We start from the raw sequence: 24,531 nt of genomic DNA on the forward strand, positions 1-24,531 counted from the left end.
GTTATAAGTGTTGCCAGTTTGGAGTTTTGTACTAAGAGTTTAGAAAATTCACCACAATCTGAAAATAGTACCAAACTGTAATGCACTTAACTTGAAGGAGGAGCCTCTAAGACCTTGATAGGACTTCAAAAAAGAAAACCTTAGTTATCCAATTCTTCCTGTGAGGAAATTGGCATGGGAAAAAGAAGATGCATAGCCAGCAGTTGCTCTGGCATTGAATAATGAAAGTGACTGCAAGCTGGAGAGTTCAAAGCTGCATTTATTACTCTCTGTTATATCCCCTCTGTGTGAGATGAAGGCTAAACAGCCCAATAGAGCCACTTCAGTGCAGGCCGAAGCAAGAGCTTAGAGCTTGGCACTTCCGACATTACCTCAATAAACTTGATTTATCCAGGACATGAGAACCCCAAGCCGTATCTATGACTTGCTTTCAGATAAAACTCGCAAGACACATTTTACAATCGTGTCAGACTGTTAAAACAGGATAAGGTAAGGTGCTGTGACCCAGAGAAGATTACAGTAGAGCTAATTGTGGACCATAGATAAATAATTGGGGCATGCAGCAAGGCCTGAGAAGTCTCCTGCTGAATGCTGGGAATGCTCTGAATGACTCAGCGTTCTCAGGTGGACCTGGCTGGGCATCATCTATCACAGTGAGAGCCATTGACTGTACAAGACTATTGCTGCTTCCAAGCTCTGGGGTAAGGTTTCCCCTAAGTACAGATCTAGGATCAGCTTCCCCTCCCCCAATTATTACCTTAACCATTAGTGGGGAAATGCAAAACTACAAGGTTTGATTACATTTAACAGACACCCTTATCCAGAGCGAGTTACAGGAGCAATTAGGGTTAAGTGCCTTGCTCAAGGGCACGCAAACAGATTTTTCACCTAGTCGGTTCAAGGATTCAAAACAGCAACCTTTCAGTTACTGGCCCAACGCTGTTAACTGCTAGGCTATCATACATGTTGTCTTGGATGAACAGCACAAACAAATGAAACGGTTATGTAACTGTATCATAATGGGCAATTCAAACGGACATACTGCAGGATATGTCTATGTTTAGTTAATGATTAATTTAATGAAAAACAACAATGTTTGGTGTGTTAAATCATCATTAATATTACTATTCTCACAGTGTGAGGGGGCAAATACCGTTCTTTGTATTGGATTGCAGTTTTGCCTGAATAAAAGCACAGTGCATAAGCATTTGTTAGAATACCCTATTATGGCCCAACATGATGATTATTTAAAGAGGGATTTTGACGGCAGCATTCTAATGGCAGATTAAAGCATTAGTGTTGAAGTCGTCTATCTACTCTTGTTATTGTTGCCCCTTTAAGGACAACATTCCAGCATGCTCCTGTTAGCAACAGCAGCCTCTCTCTCTTTATCATTCTCTCTCTTTCTCTCTCTCTCCACATGACCTTTTAATTATTGATCCTCAGCTAGCGGTAGCTCATCTCTCCCTCACTCCCTCCCTCCCCACCTCTCTCTGTATCTATCTCACCTCTTTCTTTCTCTCGTTCTAATCCCCCCTCCCACCCACCCTCATTCCCCACCTCTCTGTATCTCTATATCTGTATCTCTCTCCCATCACCCCTTTCTCAATTCAATTTAAGGGCTTTATTGAAATGGGAAACATATGTTAACATTGCCAAAGCAAGTGAAGTAGATAGTAAACAAAAGTGAAATAAACAATAACAATTAACAGTAAACATTACACTCAGAAGTTCCAAAATAATAAATACATCTCAAATGTCATATTATGTACAGTGGGGAAAAAAGTATTTAGTCAGCCACCAATTGTGCAAGTTCTCCCACTTAAAAAGATGAGATAGGCCTGTAATTGTCATCATAGGTACACGTCAACTATGACAGACAAATTGAGGAAAAAAATCCAGAAAATCACATTTTGAATTTATTTGCAAATTATGGTGGAAAATAAGTATTTGGTCACCTACAAACAAGCAAGATATCTGGCTCTCACAGACCTGTAACTTCTTCTTTAAGAGGCTCCTCTGTCCTCCACTCGTTACCTGTATTAATGGCACTTGTTTGAACTTGTTATCAGTATAAAAGACACCTGTCCACAACCTCAAACAGTCACACTCCAAACTCCACTATGGCCAAGACCAAAGAGCTGTCAAAGGACACCAGAAACAAAATCGTAGACCTGCACAGGCTGGGAAGACTGAATCTGCAATAGGTAAGCAGCTTGGTTTGAAGAAATCAACTGTGGGAGCAATTATTAGGAAATGGAAGACATACAAGACCACTGATAATCTCCCTCGATCTGGGGCTCCACGCAAGATCTCACCCCGTGTGGTCAAAATGATCACAAGAACGGTGAGCAAAAATCCCAGAACCACACGGGGGGACCTAGTGAATGACCTGCAGAGAGCTGGGACCAAAGTAACAAAGCCTACCATCAGTAACACACTACGCCGCCAGGGACTCAAATCCTGCAGTGCTAGATGTGTCCCCCTGCTTAAGCCAGTACATGTCCAGGCCCGTCTGAAGTTTGCTAGAGTGCATTTGGATGATCCAGAAGAGGATTGGGAGAATGTCATATGGTCAGATGAAACCAAAATAGAACTTTTTGGTGAAAACTCAACTCGTCGTATTTGGAGGACAAAGAATGCTGAGTTGCATCCAAAGAACACCATACCTACTGTAAAGCATGGGGGTGGACACATTATGCTTTGGGGCTGTTTTTCTGCAAAGGGACCAGGACGACTGATCCGTGTAAAGGAAAGAATGAATGGGGCCATGTATCGTGAGATTGAGTGAAAACCTCCTTCCATCAGCAAGGGCATTGAAGATGAAACGTGGCTGGGTCTTTCAGCATGACAATGATCCCAAACACACCGCCCGGGCAACGAAGGAGTGGCTTCGTAAGAAGCATTTCAAGGTCCTGGAGTGGCCTAGCCAGTCTCCAGATCTCAACCCCATAGAAAATCTTTGGAGGGAGTTGAAAGTCTGTGTTGCCCAGCGACAGCCCCAAAACATCACTGCTCTAGAGGAGATCTGCATGGAGGAATGGGCCAGAATACCAGCAACAGTGTGTGAAAACCTTGTGAAGACTTACAGAAAACATTTGACCTGTGTCATTGCCAACAAAGGGTATATAACAAAGTATTGAGAAACTTTTGTTATTGACCAAATACTTATTTTCCACCATAATTTGCAAATAAATTCATAAAAAATCCCACAATGTGATTTTCAGGAAAAAAAATTCTCATTTTGTCTGTCATAGTTCACGTGTACCTATGATGAAAATTACAGGCCTCTCTCATCTTTTTAAGTGGGAGAACTTGCACAATTGGTGGCTGACTAAATACTTTTTCTCCCCACTGTATATAAGGTCCCACAGTTGACAGTGCATGTCAGAGCAAAAACTAAGCCATGAGGTCGAAGGAATTGTCCGTAGTGCTCCGAGACAGAATTGTGTCGAGGCACAGATCTGGGGAAGGGTACCAAAACATTTCTGCAGCATTGAAGGTCCCCAAGAACACAGTGGCCATACATCATTCTTAAATGGAAGAAGTTTGGAACCACCAAGACTCTTCCTAGAGCTGGCCGCCCGGCCAAACTGAGCAATTGGGGGAGAAGGGCCTTGGTCAGGGAGGTGACCAAGAACCCGATGGTCACTCCGACAGAGCTCCAGAGTTCCTCTGTGGAGATGGGTACAAAGTACAGAGAGATCCTTGATGAAACCTGCTCCAGAGCGCTCAAGACCTCAGACTGGAACAAAGGTTCACCTTCCAACAGGACAACGACCCTAAGCACACAGCCAACGCAGGAGTGGCTTCGGGACAAGTCTCTGAATGTCCTTGAGTGGCCCAGCCAGAGCCCGGACTTGAACCCGATCTAACATCTCTTGAGAGACCTGAAAATAGCTGTGCTGCGACACTCCCCATCCAACCTGACAGAGCTTGAGAGGTACTGCAGAGAAGAATGGGAGAAACTCCCCAAATACAGGTGTGCCAAGCTTGTAGCGTCATACCCAAGAAGACTCAAGGCTGTAATCGCTGCCAAAGGTGCTTCAACAAAGTACTGAGTAAAGTGTCTGAATACTTTTGTGATATCAGTTTTTTATTTTTAATACCTTTGCAAAAATGTCAACAAACCTGTTTTTGCTTCGTCATTTTTACATTTTAGCAATTTAGCAGACGCTCTTGTCCAGAGCGACTTATAGTGGTGAGTGCATACATTTTCATATTTGTTCATACTGGTCCCCCGTGGGAATAAAACCCACAACCCTGGCGTTGTAAGTGCCATGCTCTACCAACTGAGCCACACGGGACCACTTTTATGGGGCATTGTGTGTAGATTGATGAGGAAAAATTAGGATTGATGAGGGAAAAAAACAATTTAATCAATTTTAGAATAAGGCAGTAACATAGCAAAATGTGGAAAAAGTGAAGGGGTCTGAATACTTTCCGAATGCACTGTATGGGAGTTTATCAAAATGTGATTTGTTTTCAAATTCTTTGTGGGTCTGTGTATTCTGAGGGAAATATGTGTCTCTAATATGGTCATACATTTGGCAGGAGTTTAGGAAGTGCAGCTCAGTTTCCACCTCATTTTTCGGACAGTGTGCACATAGCCTGTCTTCTCTTGAGAGCCAGGTCTGCCTACGGCGGACTCTCAATAGCAAGGCTATGCTCACTGATTCTGTACATAGTCAAAGCTTTCTTAATTTTGGGTCAGTCACAGTGGTCAGGTATTCTGCCACTGTGTACTCTCTGTTTTGGGCCAAATAGCATTCTAATTTCCCCTGTTTTTTTTGTTAATTCTCTCGCTCTCTCTCTTTCTGACTGTGTGCATAGTCAACTCCTAAGGCTGTCAGCCAGGCTGTAGGTGAGTGAGTGTTTCCATTCCCCTGTGGAGACAGAGAAATGAGCTCAGTGAAGGAGCTAGCACATATCAATAATACAACATATCTCCCCGAACACAAGGTCACTCTCATTAAAAACACACTGACGTTCCACAAATAGTCTTTGCTCAGTCACATTTTTACAGCACTTGCCCAGTGTTGAAAATTAGATCAAAATGAATGAGGATGTCAATGCGCAGAGACTCACTAGAATAGGATATGATTGTTTGAAAATGACAAAATGTATTGAAGGAAATGTATAACCATGTAATGAAATATAAGTCTATGGAATGGGTGGCAGAGTTGTTCCACAGTGGTTGTTTGTAGAATACCCATGTCACTTTCACACCCACAGGAGGGTAAAAGTGTGTGTGTTTCTCTGTGTGTTTTCCATCCAGCCCAGTGTGTTTTTCATCCAGCCCAGAAATAGGTTGCTTGTTCAGGGCTGCCGTAAATCTCTCTGTCAGGGGACCTCGTAGAAATGACACACACAAACACATCCACACACACACTTACCTTCCACCACCACCATGTCACCATGCTGGGCTCCTCACAGTTCAAAATAGGCATTTACTCACCCACTTCCCAAAATGCTTCCAGCTTCATTCCTCCTCTCTGCGTTGCCCCCCAGATAATTCTGGATGGGTATTTTAGGAATCTGTCTCAGAATACAATAATCCTGGAACAGCTGCTGTCTAATTTTAAGTGGAGGGCCTGAGAATATGGGTGTCGTTTAAGGTCCAGGGGGAAGTTTACCCTAGGTACACATCTAGGATCAGCTTCCCTTCTACCTATCCTAACCTTAGCCATTACTGGGGAAAATGCTCAACTGACCCAAGGTCAGTCTAGTTGCAACTTCACTCTACTCAGTCATTTAGGGTCCAAGAGCCAGTGAACTTTGTTGTAAAAACCCTTTTTCACACTGTGTTCCTCCAGGTGCAGCGATGACCCCCAACCGGTCAAGAATAGACTTGAGAATAAAAGGAAATAGAATTAGAGTTACGACTTCACCCCACATTACTATAGCAGATGAATGGATAACTGTGACACGTCTTGATGCCTGTGTGAATGAAATATGGACATTATTGCCCTATATTATTCCTCAGTTTGCAGAAGACTTGAGCATGAGCATCTGCTTAAACATTAATTTTATTTTATTTCACCTTTATTTAACCAGGTAAGCCAGTTGAGAACAAGTTCTCATTTACAAACTTGATATCAATGCACATGACATGCGATATTACAGCATTGAGAGAATGTTTGTAGTCGTGCAATAATCTGTGATTTACAAAGTTAGTGGTATGTAGATTCAATCCCACACCAATATAGGGGCCGTATCAAGTGTCTCAGAGTAGCAGTGCTGATCTAAGATCAGTTCCCCCCGTCCATGAAATATCATGCTCTGTGATCTAAAAGGCAGAACTGATCCAGATTCGGAGAAACTGTGAACTTCTTCTCACTGTGTTGGCCATATGGCTGCCTCTCTCTCATGGGCTCCTGTGAGCATTGCCACTGCTATGTGTTATGCCAAGGTGTTAGTTTGTCCCTGTTATTATGACTATTATTATTATTATTAGAGCAGCGTGTCACGTTTCTTCTGTGAAAATTAGTCACTGATATAGCACATCTGCTAAATGCCATGCATGTTGAGTCAACTTTTGAGATATAAAACATGCATTAGCATTGTCGTTTAGTATGTGATTCATATGATAATGTGTAGGATAATGAGTATGATAATGAGAATTTTACATTTTTGTTACAGGCAAGATAGCACCTAAGAATCTTAATTTTACTTATGGCTCTCTATCATGTTGAATCAGATTTTTGGATACTGTAAATAGCTGACTATCTTTTGCCCCATTATTCCAGTAAGGATGCTTTGTTCTAATATTGTGTTAGTAATGAATATATATATAGTGATTAGGTGCACAGGTAGACAGTACACTTCCACTAGTTGGTTTCGTAACAATCATTTTTTAACATTTAATTTCTCTATAATCGCCTGTGGAAGTTACATAACTGATTATTGACCAGACCGGCTGACCATGAGCTGACCACGAGGGCAGGTTTGACCAGTGACTAGCCGAGTGGAAACTAACTACATAGGTACTCAGCACTTCATCCTGACCTGGTGGACAGAGAAAACCCTGGGTTGTGTTCATTAGGCATGCAGGAGAAAATGGTCTGAAACAGGGAGGGACTGCCTGGACGTAAGAAATAATAAGAAATGCTCATGAGCATTTTCCGTTTTGCAGCTCACCAGCCCTGAGGTTTGGTTCAGCGCTCTCTCTCTCTCTCTCTTCTCCACACACCCACCTCACACAGGAAGGAGGAGGAAGCTGGCCTCACTCCAATACTTTTTTTTATTTTTTCTCCTCCTTTTTAATATCACCCACTCGCCATATGAGCCTTGGTTCAAGGGTAATGAGGGAGCAGATTGCTCACTTCCCCTGTCTGGACAGCAGTTTTACTCATAAATACACCAACACATAGAAGCAGATCTCAATCACAGATGAAATGCCGGAACTCTGGGACTGTTAGCCTTGGGTGGCCAGATCTCTTGTGTGTGTGTGTGTGTGTGTGTGTCATGCATCCATGCTTGAGTGTGTGCGTGTAGTGTAGACATGTCTGTGTATATACATAAAAGTGTGCACATGGGGTGGATGACTTATGTGATTTTTGTTTGTTTTTGTGAGTCGCCTTGTTTTTTCACCACATGTTCTTCCGTGACGATTCCAGCCATTGAGCAGCCATCCCCGAGCCCTAATCTTTAAAAGGAAAAGTTTGAAAAGGGGTCCCGAAAGGTCACCAATCACAGATGAATGATGGGAAACAGGGTGACAGCGATGTCAGAATTCCCACCCCCACATCCTCAATGTAATAAAGCGAAGGAGGTGAGCTTTTGACCTAATGAGTGTGAACTCTCCCCACTACGTGTCAGAGTTGTCTTTCTGTGAAGGTCAGGGTTCAATGTCTTTAAATGGGACGATCAAAAACATGGCACCCACACACCAACACAACATGGTGCCAATCTGCGGGAATTCCCACTTCGTACTACAGAGAGAAACAAAGGCGAGTTCCCCCTCCTGCCAAAGTTATTTAGACAGGAAATTAATCTAAGAAATGTGCTCTTACTGTGCTTTAAAACCTAAATGTGGTAGCTGATACCAACATGGTGCCCATCTGCGGGAATTCCCACTTCAGATTACAGAGAGATACACAAAGGCAAGTTTCCCCTCTTCCCAATGTCATTTCTAAATGAATCAAATAACTATGTGTTCTAACAGTATTAAACCTATATGTGAGGTAACTTTTACACCAATATCAGAAAGACTAGTCCAAATGTACATGAGTGATTAAATACAGCTAAACATACATTTTCTTCATGAATTTTCATGTAGTTGGATGGATTGATTGGATTGAAAGCCACAGCTAGCCCCATCTGTCAGGTTCGCACTCATGCCATGTGTTTTAGTGCTCAGACCTCATATGAGTAACAAAAGGACCTGTAGGCTGCTGAAACAAGATGGCTGCCATTGAGTTGTTTCACTCAGAATTCAAGGGTTTTTCCTCTGCCAAGCAACATACTGTATATTCAGCGTCACATAATAGAGGCACTATAACATAAGAGGCACACTTCTGTTTAAGCAAAACCTCTCAGTTAAACCATTCTAAACCAAAGACAATATGGCCACTTTATTTAGAATGAACCCACATGGGTATAAAGCATGATACCACACAACATTGCACAACAACATTGCACATCGCACAACAATCATACATTGCTTCCCTCTCTCTTGAAACAAACTGCAAAGGTCTTTGTTTTAACAAGCATCAGAATTCATTGGTATCTGACCTTTGGCGTTGAAGATTTCCATAGAAACACACAGGCTCTTTCAGAGTGGGCTGAAGAAGAGAAGGGTGCAGTTAAGCTATAGGAGTTGGAATCTCAATGGTTATATACACTGCTCAAAAAAATTAAGGGAACACTTAAACAACACAATGTAACTCCAAGTCAATCACACTTCTGTGAAATCAAACTGTCCACTTAGGAAGCAACACTGATTGACAATACATTTCACATGCTGTTGTGCAAATGGAATAGACAACAGGTGGAAATTATAGGCAATTAGCAAGACACCCCCAATAAAGGACTGGTTTTGCAGGTGGTGACCACAGACCACTTCTCAGTTCCTATGCTTCCTGGCTGATGCTTTGGTCACTTTTGAATGCTGGCGGTGCTTTCACTCTAGTGGTAGCATGAGACGGAGTCTACAACCCACACAAGTGGCTCAGGTAGTGCAGCTCATCCAGGATGGCACATCAATGCGAGCTGTGGCAAGAAGGTTTGCTGTGTCTGTCAGCGTAGTGTCCAGAGCATGGAGGCGCTACCAGGAGACAGGCCAGTACATCAGGAGACGTGGAGGAGGCCGTAGGAGGGCAACAACCCAGCAGCAGGACTGCTACCTCCGCCTTTGTGCAAGGAGGAGCAGGAGGAGCACTGCCAGAGCCCTGCAAAATGACCTCCAGCAGGCCACAAATGTGCATGTGTCTGCTCAAACGGTCAGAAACAGACTCCATGAGGGTGGTATGAGGGCCCGACGTCCACAGGTGGGGGTTGTGCTTACAGCCCAACACCGTGCAGGACGTTGGCATTTGCCAGAGAACACCAAGATTGGCAAATTCGCCACTGGCGCCCTGTGCTCTTCACAGATGAAAGCAGGTTCACACTGAGCACGTGACAGACGTGACAGAGTCTGGAGACGCCGTGGAGAACGTTCTGCTGCCTGCAACATCCTCCAGCATGACCAGTTTGGCGGTGGGTCAGTCATGGTGTGGGGTGGCATTTCTTTGGGGGCCGCACAGCCCTCAATGTGCTCGCCAGAGGTAGCCTGACTGCCATTAGGTACCGAGATGAGATCCTCAGACCCCTTGTGAGACCATATGCTGGTGCGGTTGGCCCTGGGTTCCTCCTAATGCAAGACAATGCTAGACCTCATGTGGCTGGAGTGTGTCAGCAGTTCCTGCAAGAGGAAGGCATTGATGCTATGGACCGCCCGTTCCCCAGACCTGAATCCAATTGAGCACATCTGGGACATCATGTCTCGCTCCATCCACCAACGCCACGTTGCACCACAGACTGTCCAGGAGTTGGCGGATGCTTTAGTCCAGGTCTGGGAGGAGATCCCTCAGGAGACCATCCGCCACCTCATCAGGAGCATGCCCAGGCGTTGTAGGGAGGTCATACAGGCACATGGAGGCCACACACACTACTGAGCCTCATTTTGACTTGTTTTAAGGACATTACATCTACAGTGGGGAAAAAAAGTATTTAGTCAGCCACCAATTGAGCAAGTTCTCCCACTTAAAAAGATGAGAGAGGCCTGTAATTTTCATCATAGGTACACGTCAACTATGACAGACAAAATGAGGAAAAAAAATCCAGAAAATCACATTGTAGGATTTTTAATGAATTTATATGCAAATTATGGTGGAAAATAAGTATTTGGTCAATAACAAAAGTTTCTCAATACTTTGTTATATACCCTTTGTTGGCAATGACACAGGTCAAACATTTTCTGTAAGTCTTCACAAGGTTTTCACACACTGTTGCTGGTATTTTGGCCCATTCCTCCATGCAGATCTCCTCTAGAGCAGTGATGTTTTGGGGCTGTCGCTGGGCAACACAGACTTTCAACTCCCTCCAAAGATTTTCTATGGGGTTGAGATCTGGAGACTGGCTAGGCCACTCCAGGACCTTGAAATGCTTCTTACGAAGCCACTCCATCGTTGCCGGGCAGTGTGTTTGGGATCATTGTCATGCTGAAAGACCCAGCCACGTTTCATCTTCAATGCCCTTGCTGATGGAAGGAGGTTTTAACTCAAAATCTCACGATACATGGCCCCATTCATTCTTTCCTTTACACGGATTAGTCGTCCTGGTCCCTTTGCAGAAAAACAGCCCCAAAGCATGATGTTTCCACCCCCATGCTTCACAGTAGGTATGGTGTTCTTTGGATGCAGCTCAGCATTCTTTGTCCTCCAAACACGACGAGTTGAGTTTTTACCAAAAAGTTCTATTTTGGTTTCATCTGACCATATGACATTCTCCCAATCCTCTTCTGGATCATCCAAATGCACTCTAGCAAACTTCAGACGGGCCTGGACATGTACTGGCTTAAGCAGGGGGACACGTCTGGCACTGCAGGATTTTAGTCCCTGGCGGCGTAGTGTGTTACTGATGGTAGGCTTTGTTACTTTGGTCCCAGCTTTCTGCAGGTCATTCACTAGGTCCCCCCGTGTGGTTCTGGGATTTTTGCTCACCGTTCTTGTGATCATTTTGACCACACGGGGTGAGATCTTGCGTGGAGCCCCAGATCGAGGGAGTTACAGGTCTGTGAGAGCCAGAAATCTTGCTTGTTTGTAGGTGACCAAATACTTATTTTCCACCATAATTTGCAAATAAATTCATTAAAAATCCTACAATGTGATTTTCTGGAATTTCTTTTCACAATTTGTCTGTCATAGTTGACGTGTACCTATGATGAAAATTACAGGCCTCTCTCATCTTTTTAAGTGGGAGAACTTGCACAATTGGTGGCTGACTAAATACTTTTTTTCCCCACTGTAAGTTGGATCAGCCTGTAGTGTAGTTTTCCACTTTAATTTTGAGGGGGACTCCAAATCCAGACCTCCATGGGTTGATACATTTGATTTCCATTGATAATTTTTGTGTGATTTTGTTGTCAGCACATTCAACTATGTAAAGAAAAAAGTATTTAATAAGATTATTTCATTCATTCAGATCTAGGATGTGTTATTTTAGTGTTCCCTTAATTTTTTTGAGCAGTGTATATATATACAGTTGAAGTCGGAAGTTTACATACACTTAGGTTGGAGTCATTAAAACTTGTTTTTCAACCTACTCCACTAATTTCTTGTTAACAAACATCATGGGAAAATCAAAAGAAATCAGCGAAGACCTCAGAAAAGAAATTGTAGACCTCCACAAGTCTGGTTCATCCCTGGGAGCAATTTCCAAATGCCTGAAGGTACCACGTTCATCTGTACAAACAATAGTATGCAAGTATAAACACCATGGGACCACGCAGCCGTCATACCGCTCAGGAAGGAGACGCGTTCTGTCTCCTAGAGATGAACGTACTTTGGTGCGAAAATTGCAAATCAATCCCAGAACAACAGCAAAGGACCTTGTGAAGATGCTGGAGGAAACAGGTACAAAAGTATCTATATCCACAGTAAAACGAGTCCTATATCGACATAACCTGAAAGGCCGCTCAGCAAGGAAGAAGCCACTGCTCCAAAATCGCCATAAAAAAGCCAGACTACGGTTTGCAACTGCACATGGGGACAAAGATCGTACTTTTTGGAGAAATGTCCTCTAGTCTGATGAAACAAAAATAGAAATGTTTGGCCATAATGACCATCGTCATGTTTGGAGGAAAAAGGGGGTACTTGCAAGCCGAAGAACACCATCCCAACCGTGAAGCACGGGGGTGGCAGCATCATGCTGTGGGGGTGCTTTGCTGCAGGAGGGACTGGTGCACTTCACAAAATAGATGGCATCATGAGGAAGGAAATTATGTGGATATATTGAAGCAACATCTCAAGACATCAGTCAGGAAGTTAAAGCTTGGTCACAAATGGGTCTTCCAAATGGACAATGACCCCAAGCATACTTCCAAAGTTGTGCCAAAATGGCTTAAGGACAACAAAATCAAGGTATTGGAGTGGCCATCACAAAGCCCTGACCTCAATCCTATAGAAAATTTGTGGGCAGAACTGAAAAAGCGTGTGCCAGCAAGGGGGTCTACAAACCTGACTCAGTTACACCAGCTCTGTCAGGAGGAATGGGCCAAAATTCACCCAATTTATTGTGGGAAGCTTGTGGAAGGCTACCCGAAACGTTTGACCCAAGTTAAACAATTTAAAGGCAATGCTACCAAATACTAATTGAGTGTATGTAAACTTCTGACCCACTGGGAATGTGATGATAGAAATAAAAGCTGAAAGAAATAATTCTCTATACTATTATTCTGACATTTCACATTCTTAAAATAGAGTGGTGATCCTAACTGTCCTAAGACAGGGAATCTTTACTATGATTAAATGTCAGGAATTGTGAGAAACTGAGTTTAAATGTATTTGGCTAAGGTGTATGTAAACTTCCGACTTCAACTGCATATATATAGATATATTTTTAAACAACAGATTAAACACATTTTGGCCAAGGGATCCATGGAATAAGTTTAGAGGGTGTAATACAAAAAACTACAATACAAAATAATATTATTAATCTGTATGTTCTTAATCCAGGGCAACATATGGCCTGGGACGCTCACAGGGATATTGGTATCCACAGTATCAATTTTTCAACTATTTTTCAATATTTTTCAGTTGGTTGGTCATAGTAAAACTCCTTGTATGCTATTTTATCTCACTCGAGTTGTGTTCTAAGTATGATGGGGTCCCTGATAAATTTGCTATCACAAAAGGGGTGTCCCTTTCCCCAAAATGTTTGAGAACCCCTTGGTTAAACGACCTTCAGCGACAGCACAGGTTGAAAGATAATTGAAAGGTAGGTTTAAAAAGTGGAGTCAATCACAAGGGATAGGTTTTAAACGCCTTCTGTAGAGTAGGCTATGCATGAATAAGACTGCCAGCAAAGCTACTGAAAAGTGCTCGCTCAGCTTCAACTGTCTGTTTGATCTGTTTCCAGGCAGGTTCCCGTACGTCTAACTCAAGGACTTAAATATTTAATTTGAGGGAAATGAATAACATCCAGGATTCCTAAAATGAATTTTAACTCTGTCAGTGAAAGAATTATGAAAATGTATTCATGGAGCCAAAGTTAAAGGGAAATTAGAAATATTTTGAAATAATGACAATACATTGATACATTTTTATTTATCAAGATAGATATGCTTTTGTGCAACGAATTCTTATATCCATTATAAGGATCAATAGTTTTTTATGTTCAAGCTAGATATGAAATAAGTACCAACACTAAAAACTAGTTTTTTTTCTTACGTTACTTTTATATAAGCCAACAATATGCAATTCCTTAGGGTAAAGAGCCGCTGACCAATTGCCGCTGACAAATTGTAAATTCATCTTTTTGGCATTAAAATTCCATCAAGCACTCAGGAAAGTAAAGCTTTCCCAATCCCAAGACAAGCTTCAAGCGATTGTTATCAATGACTCATACTCTCATTATACATACCCCATTAATGACCATAGAGAAAAGAACTGGAACAAATAATTAGGCTCCTCACAGACATCCAGTAGATCCATTTAATGCAGTATTTTCCATGTAATGTAGGATGTTGTGAGTAGACATAAGCAATATAACCCACAGAGAAAAGATAGTAAAGGCAGTGTTGTCTATTGGTCACAAATGCTTTGATTCCTGTGATAACACAAAGCTTCCCATGCTGTGTCTGTTGCCAACCACCCACTCTGATTGCTGCCCAGCAGCCTGCAGTGATGTTTCAAATACACTCATTACTGGCTGACTCAGATGGTGACGATAACACGCAACAATATAATGTTTCTAACATCCTGTTATATGTATTATCTATCTATGAAAATATCAAATTAATAAGTATCGCTCCTCTCCCAGCCCAAGTCACAGTACGATCTTCAATCGCAATTATCTTTTGACAGACATGAATATTATTGGCCTATGGCTGGGTGTGAAAATTGAAGCAGAGAGAGGAGAGGCAAATAGACTGAGGTGGCATTTGACATGTGAAATGAGGGGAGCAGCTAGGACGGGTATGTGAGTGACCTCCATTCACCCTAATGACTTTATAAATCTAATCCTTAAATCCATGTCTGTGGCCTTCAGTAAGTTAATTCAGTCTGTGGGGCCTAGCAGCCTTACACAGTCCTCTCTCTTCCATGAGGGGTGAATTCCAAAGTCATATTTGAGGAGTTGTGTTAGGAAATAATTAATCTTTGAAAAACAGAGCTTCTACTAATAACAACAATGAATTTCACCCAATCATCAAAAAAGTTGCCTCAAACATGATCATGAGGAGTCCCAAATCATAGAGAAATATTGTTCTTAATTAAAAGGGCAATCTGCAGTTCAATCAATAACAAAGCGGGAACCCCACCACTGTTTAATGTTCTGATGGGGTACTACAGTTGAACTAAGCTCATGAGGTATTATATTCTTGAAGAATCAATGGGTCTACGTCATTGAATTAAAAGTACAAAAATGGAGGTACCTAACGCAGGTGTACCTTTTATTTAATTATATGTCTAAAATGGGCCTCAAGATCTCTTAAAGAGAGATAGATTAGCGGTGTGTTTTGTCTACAAAGCTAGGCTAATATGGGTGGACGTTCTGATGTCATTTCGTCACTACCAAAGAGAGATTAAGAGTGCCAGACCTGCGCCAACGAGCTTGAAAAATTCCCAAGCAAGGCATCATAGCAGTAGGTGTGGAGGACTGAAGGAAGTGACACCTCTGTGTGGTTTCACTGCTGTCTCACACATATTGGCGAAATCCTCATATTGCCTTCCATTGTCCAACCAGAGCGTTCACAATGACCATTCTGTGGGGGGCTTCCACTTTCTCCCAGCCAGTTCATGTCTTGCCAAAGGGGAAACAAACAGCCATTGTACTGAGGTTCTGCTGCTGGCTATAGACAGACCCTGTTTATAGACCCATCAGTTAATTGTGGTTTTGCCACAAGTATGACCTTACTCTTGAGTTCTGTTGAGATGATTGCCACTTTTCACAGAAAGGGACCATCACAACACATAGTTGTATCTTTGCTTAGCTGACATTTTGATTTAGGCTAATTGTATTGTGGTATTATTGATGTCCTGCTACAATATGTTAGGATACAGCAGTCTCAAACGGCTACTCTACTCCTGAAAGAGTAACCATGACTAACATAGTCATTAACCATTAACTTAAGCTCAGGTTCATTCAAACACATTACATCATTAAATGTATCCGGCTCCACAAGCCCTGTTGACACCTGATATCAATTCAAATGTGTATGTGACAGAGGGTGGCCTGTCCTTTTGTCTCCCATTCTAGTTTGTTAACCCTGTGATGATTACATGTTGAAATGTGTATGTGTCTTGTATATATTTTATAGCATTTGTATCTTATGTGTGAATTTTGCTGTGAAATGTTTGTCTTATCCGACTTGCCACAACTGAAGTTCAATCTGGGAAAAATAAAGTTACTCTATTCTATTCGTAGTCAGCAAAAGCAATTGGAGCACTGAGACGCCTTATCTTAGTGCTCATTCCGCTGTCTTTTGTCTGACTTATCTGATTGCACCACATCCTCTTAGCCTGTAGGGTGTTACCTTAATATGAGAGAAAGTGTTGATTAAATAGAGCACACACAACCCCCTTTGTCATTTGGAACCTATTCTCACACCATGTCATGCATGTTATAATTAAAAATCTACACCAGTCATGTGGGGTGAGGTGGTGACAATGAGGGCCAGGCAGGCAATCAGAGTAGGTTTGTGTCTTAAATGGCATTCTATTCCCTTTATAGTGCACTACTTTTGACCAGAGCCTATGGGCTCTGGTCAAAAGTAATGCACTATAATGGGAATAGAGTGCCATTTGTGATGCATCCCTAGTTGGCTCCTGGATGAAATGGATCAATGTTGTGTCTTTGATGAAGGTTGTGCAGTGTGAGAGTCAGCTCTCTCTCTCTCTTTCTTTCTATAGTGGGGGAAACTCAAATAGAAAACCATCTTTGTATTGGTCTGTATTAGTAACATGAACAAAGGATATTGGGCCAGATCCTGCTGATAGATGTGTTCACCTGCTGTGTTCTGAAGCGAACAAAACATCAAAGGTTGAACACAAAGGTAAAAGAAAGGTTATGAGAAGGAATATGGCCTCTCAGTAAATCATTAGTGAAGACAGGTGTGTGTGTGTATTTATTTAGGCCTGCTTTACTTACACAGATATTGTAACAGCTGCCCTATTCAGTTGTTTCATTTGATTTATCATAAACATTAGAGCTTCCTAGAACATTGCTTCTACATCTGCATTGCTTGCCATTTGGGGTTTTAGGCTGGGTTTCTGTGTAAGCATTTTGTGACCTGCTGATGTAAAAAAGGGCTTTATAAATACATTTGATTGATTGATTAGGAACTAGGCTATAAGCAAGTCTTATTGTAGGCCTAATAAAAAAAAACAAGCATATCATTCCCAACAATGCATCCCCTCCTCGCTGTGGTCCTAGTCATGACTGTGTCACCAGCCTGGGTGTCACTCATCCTACCAATAGAAGTCATTTGGCCCTCGCCCTCTGTCTGAGCTAAACTAGCTGCGAGCACTCCCACAACAACAGTATTGACGTCACTAGCCATCGGTCCAGTTGGATATGGCTGCAAAACTGCAAGAGAGAGCGAGCGGTGATAGAAGGGAATAGCAAAGCGGCGCTGGGGGCGGCCATTTTAGGAGTATCACGGTTGCCGAATACATCTTCTGAAATTGTTTTTCTTGAGAGAGCTATATATTTTATTATAGGCGAGGATATAAGAAGGTTGTTTTTATTGTCCCTTGTTGTCAATCGAATTTGGGATGCAGATCAGAAGGTATAAACATTTTGCATCCGTTGTCGGATTGGTCCTCGGACTATTATGTGCGGTGGAGGCAGCTAAAGGTAAGCCAAAGACGAGGGTTTATCTCTGTATTGTCTGTCTATATGTTCGGGCGAACGAACTCCTTCCATGTAAGGAAAATTAAGGCCAATGCTCTGTCTTGCCTACACATTGTTTACTATAAAAGGCTACAATTAAAAACTCAGATGATATGGCATTCCTAAAGGATGTATCTGGTCAACCTACTGATTGCCATAGCGGATGGATGTCGCTCACTACAAAGTAGGCTTTTCGTCTGTGTCAATGCATCACGCGACACTGTAGCTATTTGATCAAAAATGCAATCAAAACCAACTTAAATTGTTTCCATTTAGTATCGTCACTGTAATTTCAATTAGTATCATGAAATCATGAGGGGGCATTATATCTGTATGGATGAACGAGGTTGTTTTCCCCCTCTGCCTGACATCAATGCTATTTTGGGTGCCCAGCCATTGTAGGCTTATCTGCATAAAAACAATTCAATTTGCAAACACACACTTTGGCATTACATTTCATATAGCCCATAACTAAAAATGTTTTTTAAAAACTTATCAGAGACCATACTATGGTTATCCTCTAGAGCAGGGTTCTTCAATCCTGGTCCTGGAGGGCCGAAACACTTCTGTTTTTCATCCTCTCCTTCTAATCAGGGGCTAATTCAGACCTGGGAAAACCAGGTGAGTGCAATTAACTACCAGGTAGAAATAAAAAACAGAGGTGTTTCGGCCCTCCAGGACCAGGATTGAAGAACCCTGCTCTAGAGGCTTCCCCTTGTCTGCTTCTTTCACCTGTTTTTATTGTTCAGGGCCCGGTTTCACAAAAGCATCTTAAGGCTAAATTCATCGTGAACTTAGCCTTAAAATGCTTTTGGGAAACCGGGTGCAGAAGGCTACGTAGCACTTGTGTAACATGGATAATGTTTTTTTTAAATCTACTTTACCCCAAAGCCCTGAATTTAAGTGCTTGTTTAAATGCTTCAAACACATTGTTAGGCCTATTTAATTTTATTTAACCAGACAGATTTATTTGATTCGGTAGCCTAATAGTTTATCTACGCTGCAGGCGCACAAAGTCTGATCGTTGCTTGTTAACTACGCATTGCAGATCCTCCTCACAAGCACCATTTGTAGCTGGGTTTAAAAATGAATGTGTTATCATCACAGGCTTAGCAAAATCCCTATTATACTAATAGTACAATGCTGCAGGTGCATCAGCGGTCCTCACTGAAATGCCAAAGATATGATGGATGGATTAGACACAAGAAGAAATAGTTTGCCAACACTGAATGCCTTTGCTGCAGGGCAGTCCACGTCGCTCCAGTAGTTCAATATTGAAAGATGAAGACCTCTCAGTATCAATGTATAGGCTACATATCGACCTTTTTCCAGTGACCTCTCAATGTGAACGCTCCAAATGTAGCCTACTTTTCATGTTAAGGCACGTGCGCATCAGAACAGTACACAACATGCGCTGTTAGGCGCAACACTGGAGATGGAAATGTATCATTTTTTCCCACGGCACACCCATTTTCAAGCTCAAAACGACAGGCTCTGAGTAATAGGAAAACGTTCATATTCGTCTTCATTCTTTTAGCAAGGGTCATATCAATTTAAGATCCGAAGATGTCGTATAGTGAAGGCTCCACCAGCGACTCTTGTTCTTTGTGATAACTGTGTTGCCATGTCAGGTAGCTGAGGATGCATGACAAGAGGCCACCATTGAAAAGCAATAACGTCCTTTTCCGTGATTGCATCAAATTGTAGCCTATCCATGTGGTGACTAAGTAATTTAATTACACAGTCTAGACATGATTTGAATACCATGCAAATAACGGAGTAGCCTATTCAGTATTTGAGACAATAATGGATACATTTAGCTAAAGGCTAGTTTGTGCTTTACAATTTACAATTAGAAAATACAAAAGGTAGGCTATGCTTTTTCTTCCATGATTATTGATTGATTAGCCTATGTCATCATTGTAAATACTGATAAAAAATGTTTCTTTGGATTATGCTGTATGGATTAAGGTCAAGTGCCTTGCAAAAGTATACATCCCCCTTGGCGTTTTTCCTATTTTTTTGCATTACAACCTGTAATTTAAATTGATTTTTATTTGGATTTCATGTAATGGACACACAAAATAGTCCAAAGTGGTGAAGTGAAATGAAAAAAATAACTTGTTTCAAAAAATAAATAATGGAAAAGTGGTGCGTGCATATGCTATGAAGCCCCTAAATAAGATCTGGTGCAACCAATTACCTTCAGAAGTCACATAATTAGTTAAATAAAGTCCACCTGTGTGCAATCTAAGTGTCACATGATCTCAGTGTATATATACACCTGTTCTGAAAGGCCCCAGAGTCTGCAACACCACTAAGCAAGGGGCACCACCAAGCAAGTGACACCATGAAGACCAAGGAGCTCTCCAAACAGTTCAGGGACAAAGTTGTGGAGAAGTACAGATCAGGGTTGGGTTATAAAAAAAAATATCAGGCACTTTGAACATCCCACGGAGCACCATTTTAAATCCATTATTAAAAAATTGAAAGAATATGGCACCACCACAAACCAGCCAAGAGAGGGCCGCCCACCAAAACTCACGGACCAGGCAAGGAGGGCATTAATCAGAGAGGCAACAAAGAGACCAAAGATAACCCTGAAGGAGCTGCAAAGCTCCACAGCGGAGATTGGAGTAACTGTCCATAGGACCACTTTAAACCATACACTCCACAGAGCTGGGCTTTACTGAAGAGTGGCCAGAAAAAAGCCATTGCTTAAAGAAAAAAATAAGCAAACATGTTTGGTGTTCGCCAAAAGCCATGTGGGAGACTCCCCAAACATATGGAAGAAGGTACTCTTGTCAGATGAGACTAAAATTGAGCTTTTTGGCCATCAAGGAAAATGCTATGTCTGGCGCAAACCCAACATCTCTCATCACCCCGAGAACACCATCCCCAGGGTGAAGCATGGTGGTGGCAGCATCATGCTGTAGGGATGTTTTTCATCGGTAGGGACTGGGAAACTGGTCAGAATTGAAGGAATGATGGATGGCGCTAAATACACATAATTCACAAGCATTTCGCTACACCCGCTACAACATCTGATAAACACGTGTATGTGACAAATAACATTTGATTTGATTTACAGGGAAATTCTTGAGGGGAAACCAGTTTCAGTCTTCCAGAGATTTGAGACTGGGACAGAGGTTCACCTTCCAGCAGGACAATGACCCTAAGCATACTGCTAAAGCAACACTCGAGTGGTTTAAGGGGAAACATTTAAATATCTTGGAATGGCCTAGTCAAAGCCCAGACCTCAATCCAATTGAGAATCTGTGGTATGACTTAAAGATTGCTGTACACCAGCGGAACCCATCCAACTTGAAGGAGCTGGAGCAGTTTTGCCTTGAAGAATGGGCAAATCCCAGTGGCTAAATGTGCCAAGCTTATAGAGACATACCCCAAGAGACTTGCAGCTGTAATTGCTGCAAAAGGTGGCTCTACAAAGTATTTACTTTTGGGGGGTGAATAGTTTTGCACGCTCAAGTTTTCAGTTTTTTTGTCTTATTTCTTGTTTGTTTCACCAGAAAAAATATTTTGCATCTTCAAAGTAGTAGGCATGTTGTATAAATCAAATGATACAACCCCCCCCAAAATCAATTTTAATTCCAGGTTGTAAGGCAACAAAATAGGAAAAATGCCAAGGGTGGTGAATACTTTCGCAAGCCACTGTAACGTTAGCCTATAGAGGACCTTCAGCCCAGTACCAGGCAGTGTATGACTCTCTTTTGGCATTCTGTGTTTGGATAGTGCACCTGCCTACTTCCCAGCTCTTATCAGGAAAGCGACCTGTGAAATCCACATCTTGCTGTGAGCTTCTCTTTGTCTAAAGGTCAATTGCCTCGATGCAATGCATCAACAATAATTGTGTTCTGTTGCATGCTTGTGTGAAAAGACCATTTAAACAATTCGCATTGCTCATTCAATCAATAGATTTGTGTTTTTAACACTGTGTTGTTTCAAAGGTGTTTCTATTGTGTCCACTGGAAGGTCCTTTCTTGACTTATATAAATATCCTCAGAGTGTATGGGTATGATGCATTGGCATGATATGGCAAGCGTAGAGATCCAATGATGGCAGGCCTGGTACTGTCTCCTAGTAACCAGTTATGTTATTAATAAAGTAGGTTCACACATTCAAACGTGTCACTACTGTATGCAAAGAGAACACAAAGTACTGGCTTTTAAGGTCATCATTCCTAAGATTATATGGACAGGGGGAACCTGATCCTACATCAGCACTCCTACTCAGGCTGTTATTGAATAGGGGCCCAGACACCACTCTATCTGCAAGCATCTCTTGGTCTATCCTAATTTTAGGCGCATCCTTATTTTAAGTGGCCAAAATTACGTTTGCATAAGCCAAGCATAGCCAGTCTGTCAGCCTGGGGGACAACATGTGCCTCTTCCGCAAAAATATACTCTGTTCAAATTTCTGAGGCACTGGTCTTTCCTCAATCATTTGACTCACGGGGAGAAACATAGTTTATTGAAGGAGTTGTACACTTACATGATTGGAATGAATCCTGCTTGGATGGGTTTAGATTATGATTGATAATGGCACATTCATACTGTGGGATGTTTTCTAGCTTTCTGATGTTACCACACAAAGTGTATCCAGCCAATCGCTCCCCATATGCCTCCCAGTCAAATGCTTGGCCTGCCTGAGCAGAGCTCTGCATGATGATGCATGGGCCTCAGCCTCTATACACAGACAAAGAAGGCCGGCTGCTAGGATATCTCGGCAGCTCATTCATCATCCAATTAACAAATTGGGTTCCCAGCTTTCTGTTCAGTGGAGTTAACAAATGCACATATCATTATTATATTAAAGATCATGTGCGAGTGTTCCCAGGCCTGCTACTTGCTTTGCCTGCCATTCATTAGGGAGACATGTTGTTTTAACTTATTGATGCCTGTGGATTGTAGTCTACAGACCTAGCACTGATACAGAAGGTTGGTTTGATTACAAAGGGTAAGAGTGAAGACAAATTCCATGTTTTGTAAACGTGACAAATGCAAACCCTTAAAATGCATTTTCTATATTTTTTGAAGTTGTGTTTGAAATCGGTGGACAGGTGCACCTCAGAGGCCACAGGTTGTTTTAAACACCAAGGCCGGTTAGCCCGCATGGTCTAAGTGTGCTAATAGTAGTGGTCTTCTTATCACAAAATAGTAAGCAAAAAAGTCTGTGACGAATGAATGCATGATACACCAGGAATCTGTTGTCGTAAACTAAACATTTTGTGGATACTCGTATAGATAACAATACCCACATTTCCCCCCTATGATATTGTTACATTTAGTTGCGTACCATTGTTCAGCACTGAAACCAGGATTACAGGTTTGTTTTCCTAGCAAACCAAATTTGGCTGGTATCGATGGCATTATAGGTCAAATATGAAATATAAAGGAGAGAGATATTTACTGTTATTCTACTCTATTAATGAGCACAGCTCTTTGTTCCTGTACTAGGCCTAGGCTGTAAGGTTCGTTGAATGTCATTGCTTTCAGCTGGGAACTGGTGAAGAAAATGCCACCTACCACCAAGTGATTTTGTTTGGTATATTTTGTGATTTTCTTCAAACATCTATCCCCGTGACACAATTTCTTGTAAAGCCATCTATTATCAAACTACATTGCTGGAAGAAGCCCTGTATTAGCCTACAGTTTAAAGTGCATGTTCATTGTATGTAGGCTATACAGATGGTGTATCGAATATGGTCACTACTCACCAATTCCTGTGATTTCCCTCACAGGAATATCACCTATCTCCCTCAGATCACAACAAAACATTAGCCTTTTTTCCGTAAGATAATGATAATGCCTTGAATGGATTTCTCACCCCCTTCCTGCAAAACTATTCTTGCCATATAATGAGGCCCCTGTCTCAAAGTTAACTCTTGAATCGTTGCCTCATTTATTCATAGAATTCACAGTGGAACAAAGAGCTTTTGGGCCCAGAGTTGGAATTGGAACGTCACAATGCGGTCACTGTTAAAAGCCCCCCAAGAATACGCGAATGAGATCATCTTCAGAAAGTGCATAGTTTGAGCATTTCGATTTTCTTCAGTGTGCCATTTTTTTGCCAGAGAAAAAGACAACCAGTGACAACCAGCTTTAAGTAGGCCTGGTGGTGACTTTCTTTCGACTGGTCCCTTTGGCAGCTGAATCGAGTCAGTGACCTGTTAAGAATGGGTCATTCAATTGTGAATATTAAATCATTCTTCGTCACACTCGGTCAGCTGGCCGTGTTGTTGTGTCTACATTCACAGAACATACAGCGGAACAGCTGATGCATAGATTAACATAAATATGGCAGTCTGGGAATGTATGAAATTTAGATTTCATTCAAATAATTTATTTGCCATGGTAAAGTCACAATCTGTAGCTTTGTCTACAAATGTGAGTGTTTACATTTCCCCATTCCCATCCCTCAGCTTTCCAAACGAAGTGACAGGATCAGGCTGTTGAAATTGCAGATGGTGCGTTCAAGAAATTTCGGTTCAGTTACAACACTTTTAGGCTACATCAGCATGACATTTGATCATGGTGAACAGTACAGGAAATGTAGGGTTTTGGAATAAAACAAGCCAACAGAAACTCCTATGAAAGCTATGGTATTGAAGAATATAATCAATGGATTTTCAGAATGAATTGCTGAATGGAAAGCCTAAGGCGTCAAATATATTGACCGTAATGAAAAGAAAAAATGACGCCTCCTGATCTTGTCACTAACAATCCTTAACAGTGTCCTAATGATGAAACATTTACAGTGCTTGGTAATGGTGAAACCACAAGTTGCCATTTGTGGCCCTTGTAACATAAGCAGAGGTGTTTGGTTGTAATTTGAGCCATAAAGCAGAGGCACTGCCTTATCTGGTGTGGCATCTCTCGCCCTTCCCAGAGCTTCTTTGTTACTAGGGAGAAATAT

General features: G+C 41.9%; 1 protein-coding gene across 4 annotated transcripts in view; it reads left to right on the forward strand.

The window, feature by feature from the left end:
• Window positions 1–17,232: 17,232 nt before the first annotated feature.
• clstn1 (calsyntenin 1) overlaps window positions 17,233–24,531 on the forward strand; it is an 81,000-nt gene continuing 73,701 nt past the window's right edge. For 3 of the 4 annotated variants that reach the window (XM_041846335.2, XM_045207114.1, XM_045207116.1), the window contains exon 1: window positions 17,234–17,559. In XM_041846335.2, the coding sequence (XP_041702269.1) occupies window positions 17,478–17,559 (82 nt within the window). In that variant the 5' untranslated portion in view covers window positions 17,234–17,477. Of the gene's footprint in view, window positions 17,560–24,531 lie in introns of all 4 variants that reach the window. The other variant, XM_045207115.1, reaches the window with a different exon arrangement.

The sequence above is a fragment of the Coregonus clupeaformis genome, chromosome 24, assembly GCF_020615455.1.
Source record: "Coregonus clupeaformis isolate EN_2021a chromosome 24, ASM2061545v1, whole genome shotgun sequence".
Lineage (NCBI taxonomy): Eukaryota > Metazoa > Chordata > Actinopteri > Salmoniformes > Salmonidae > Coregonus > Coregonus clupeaformis.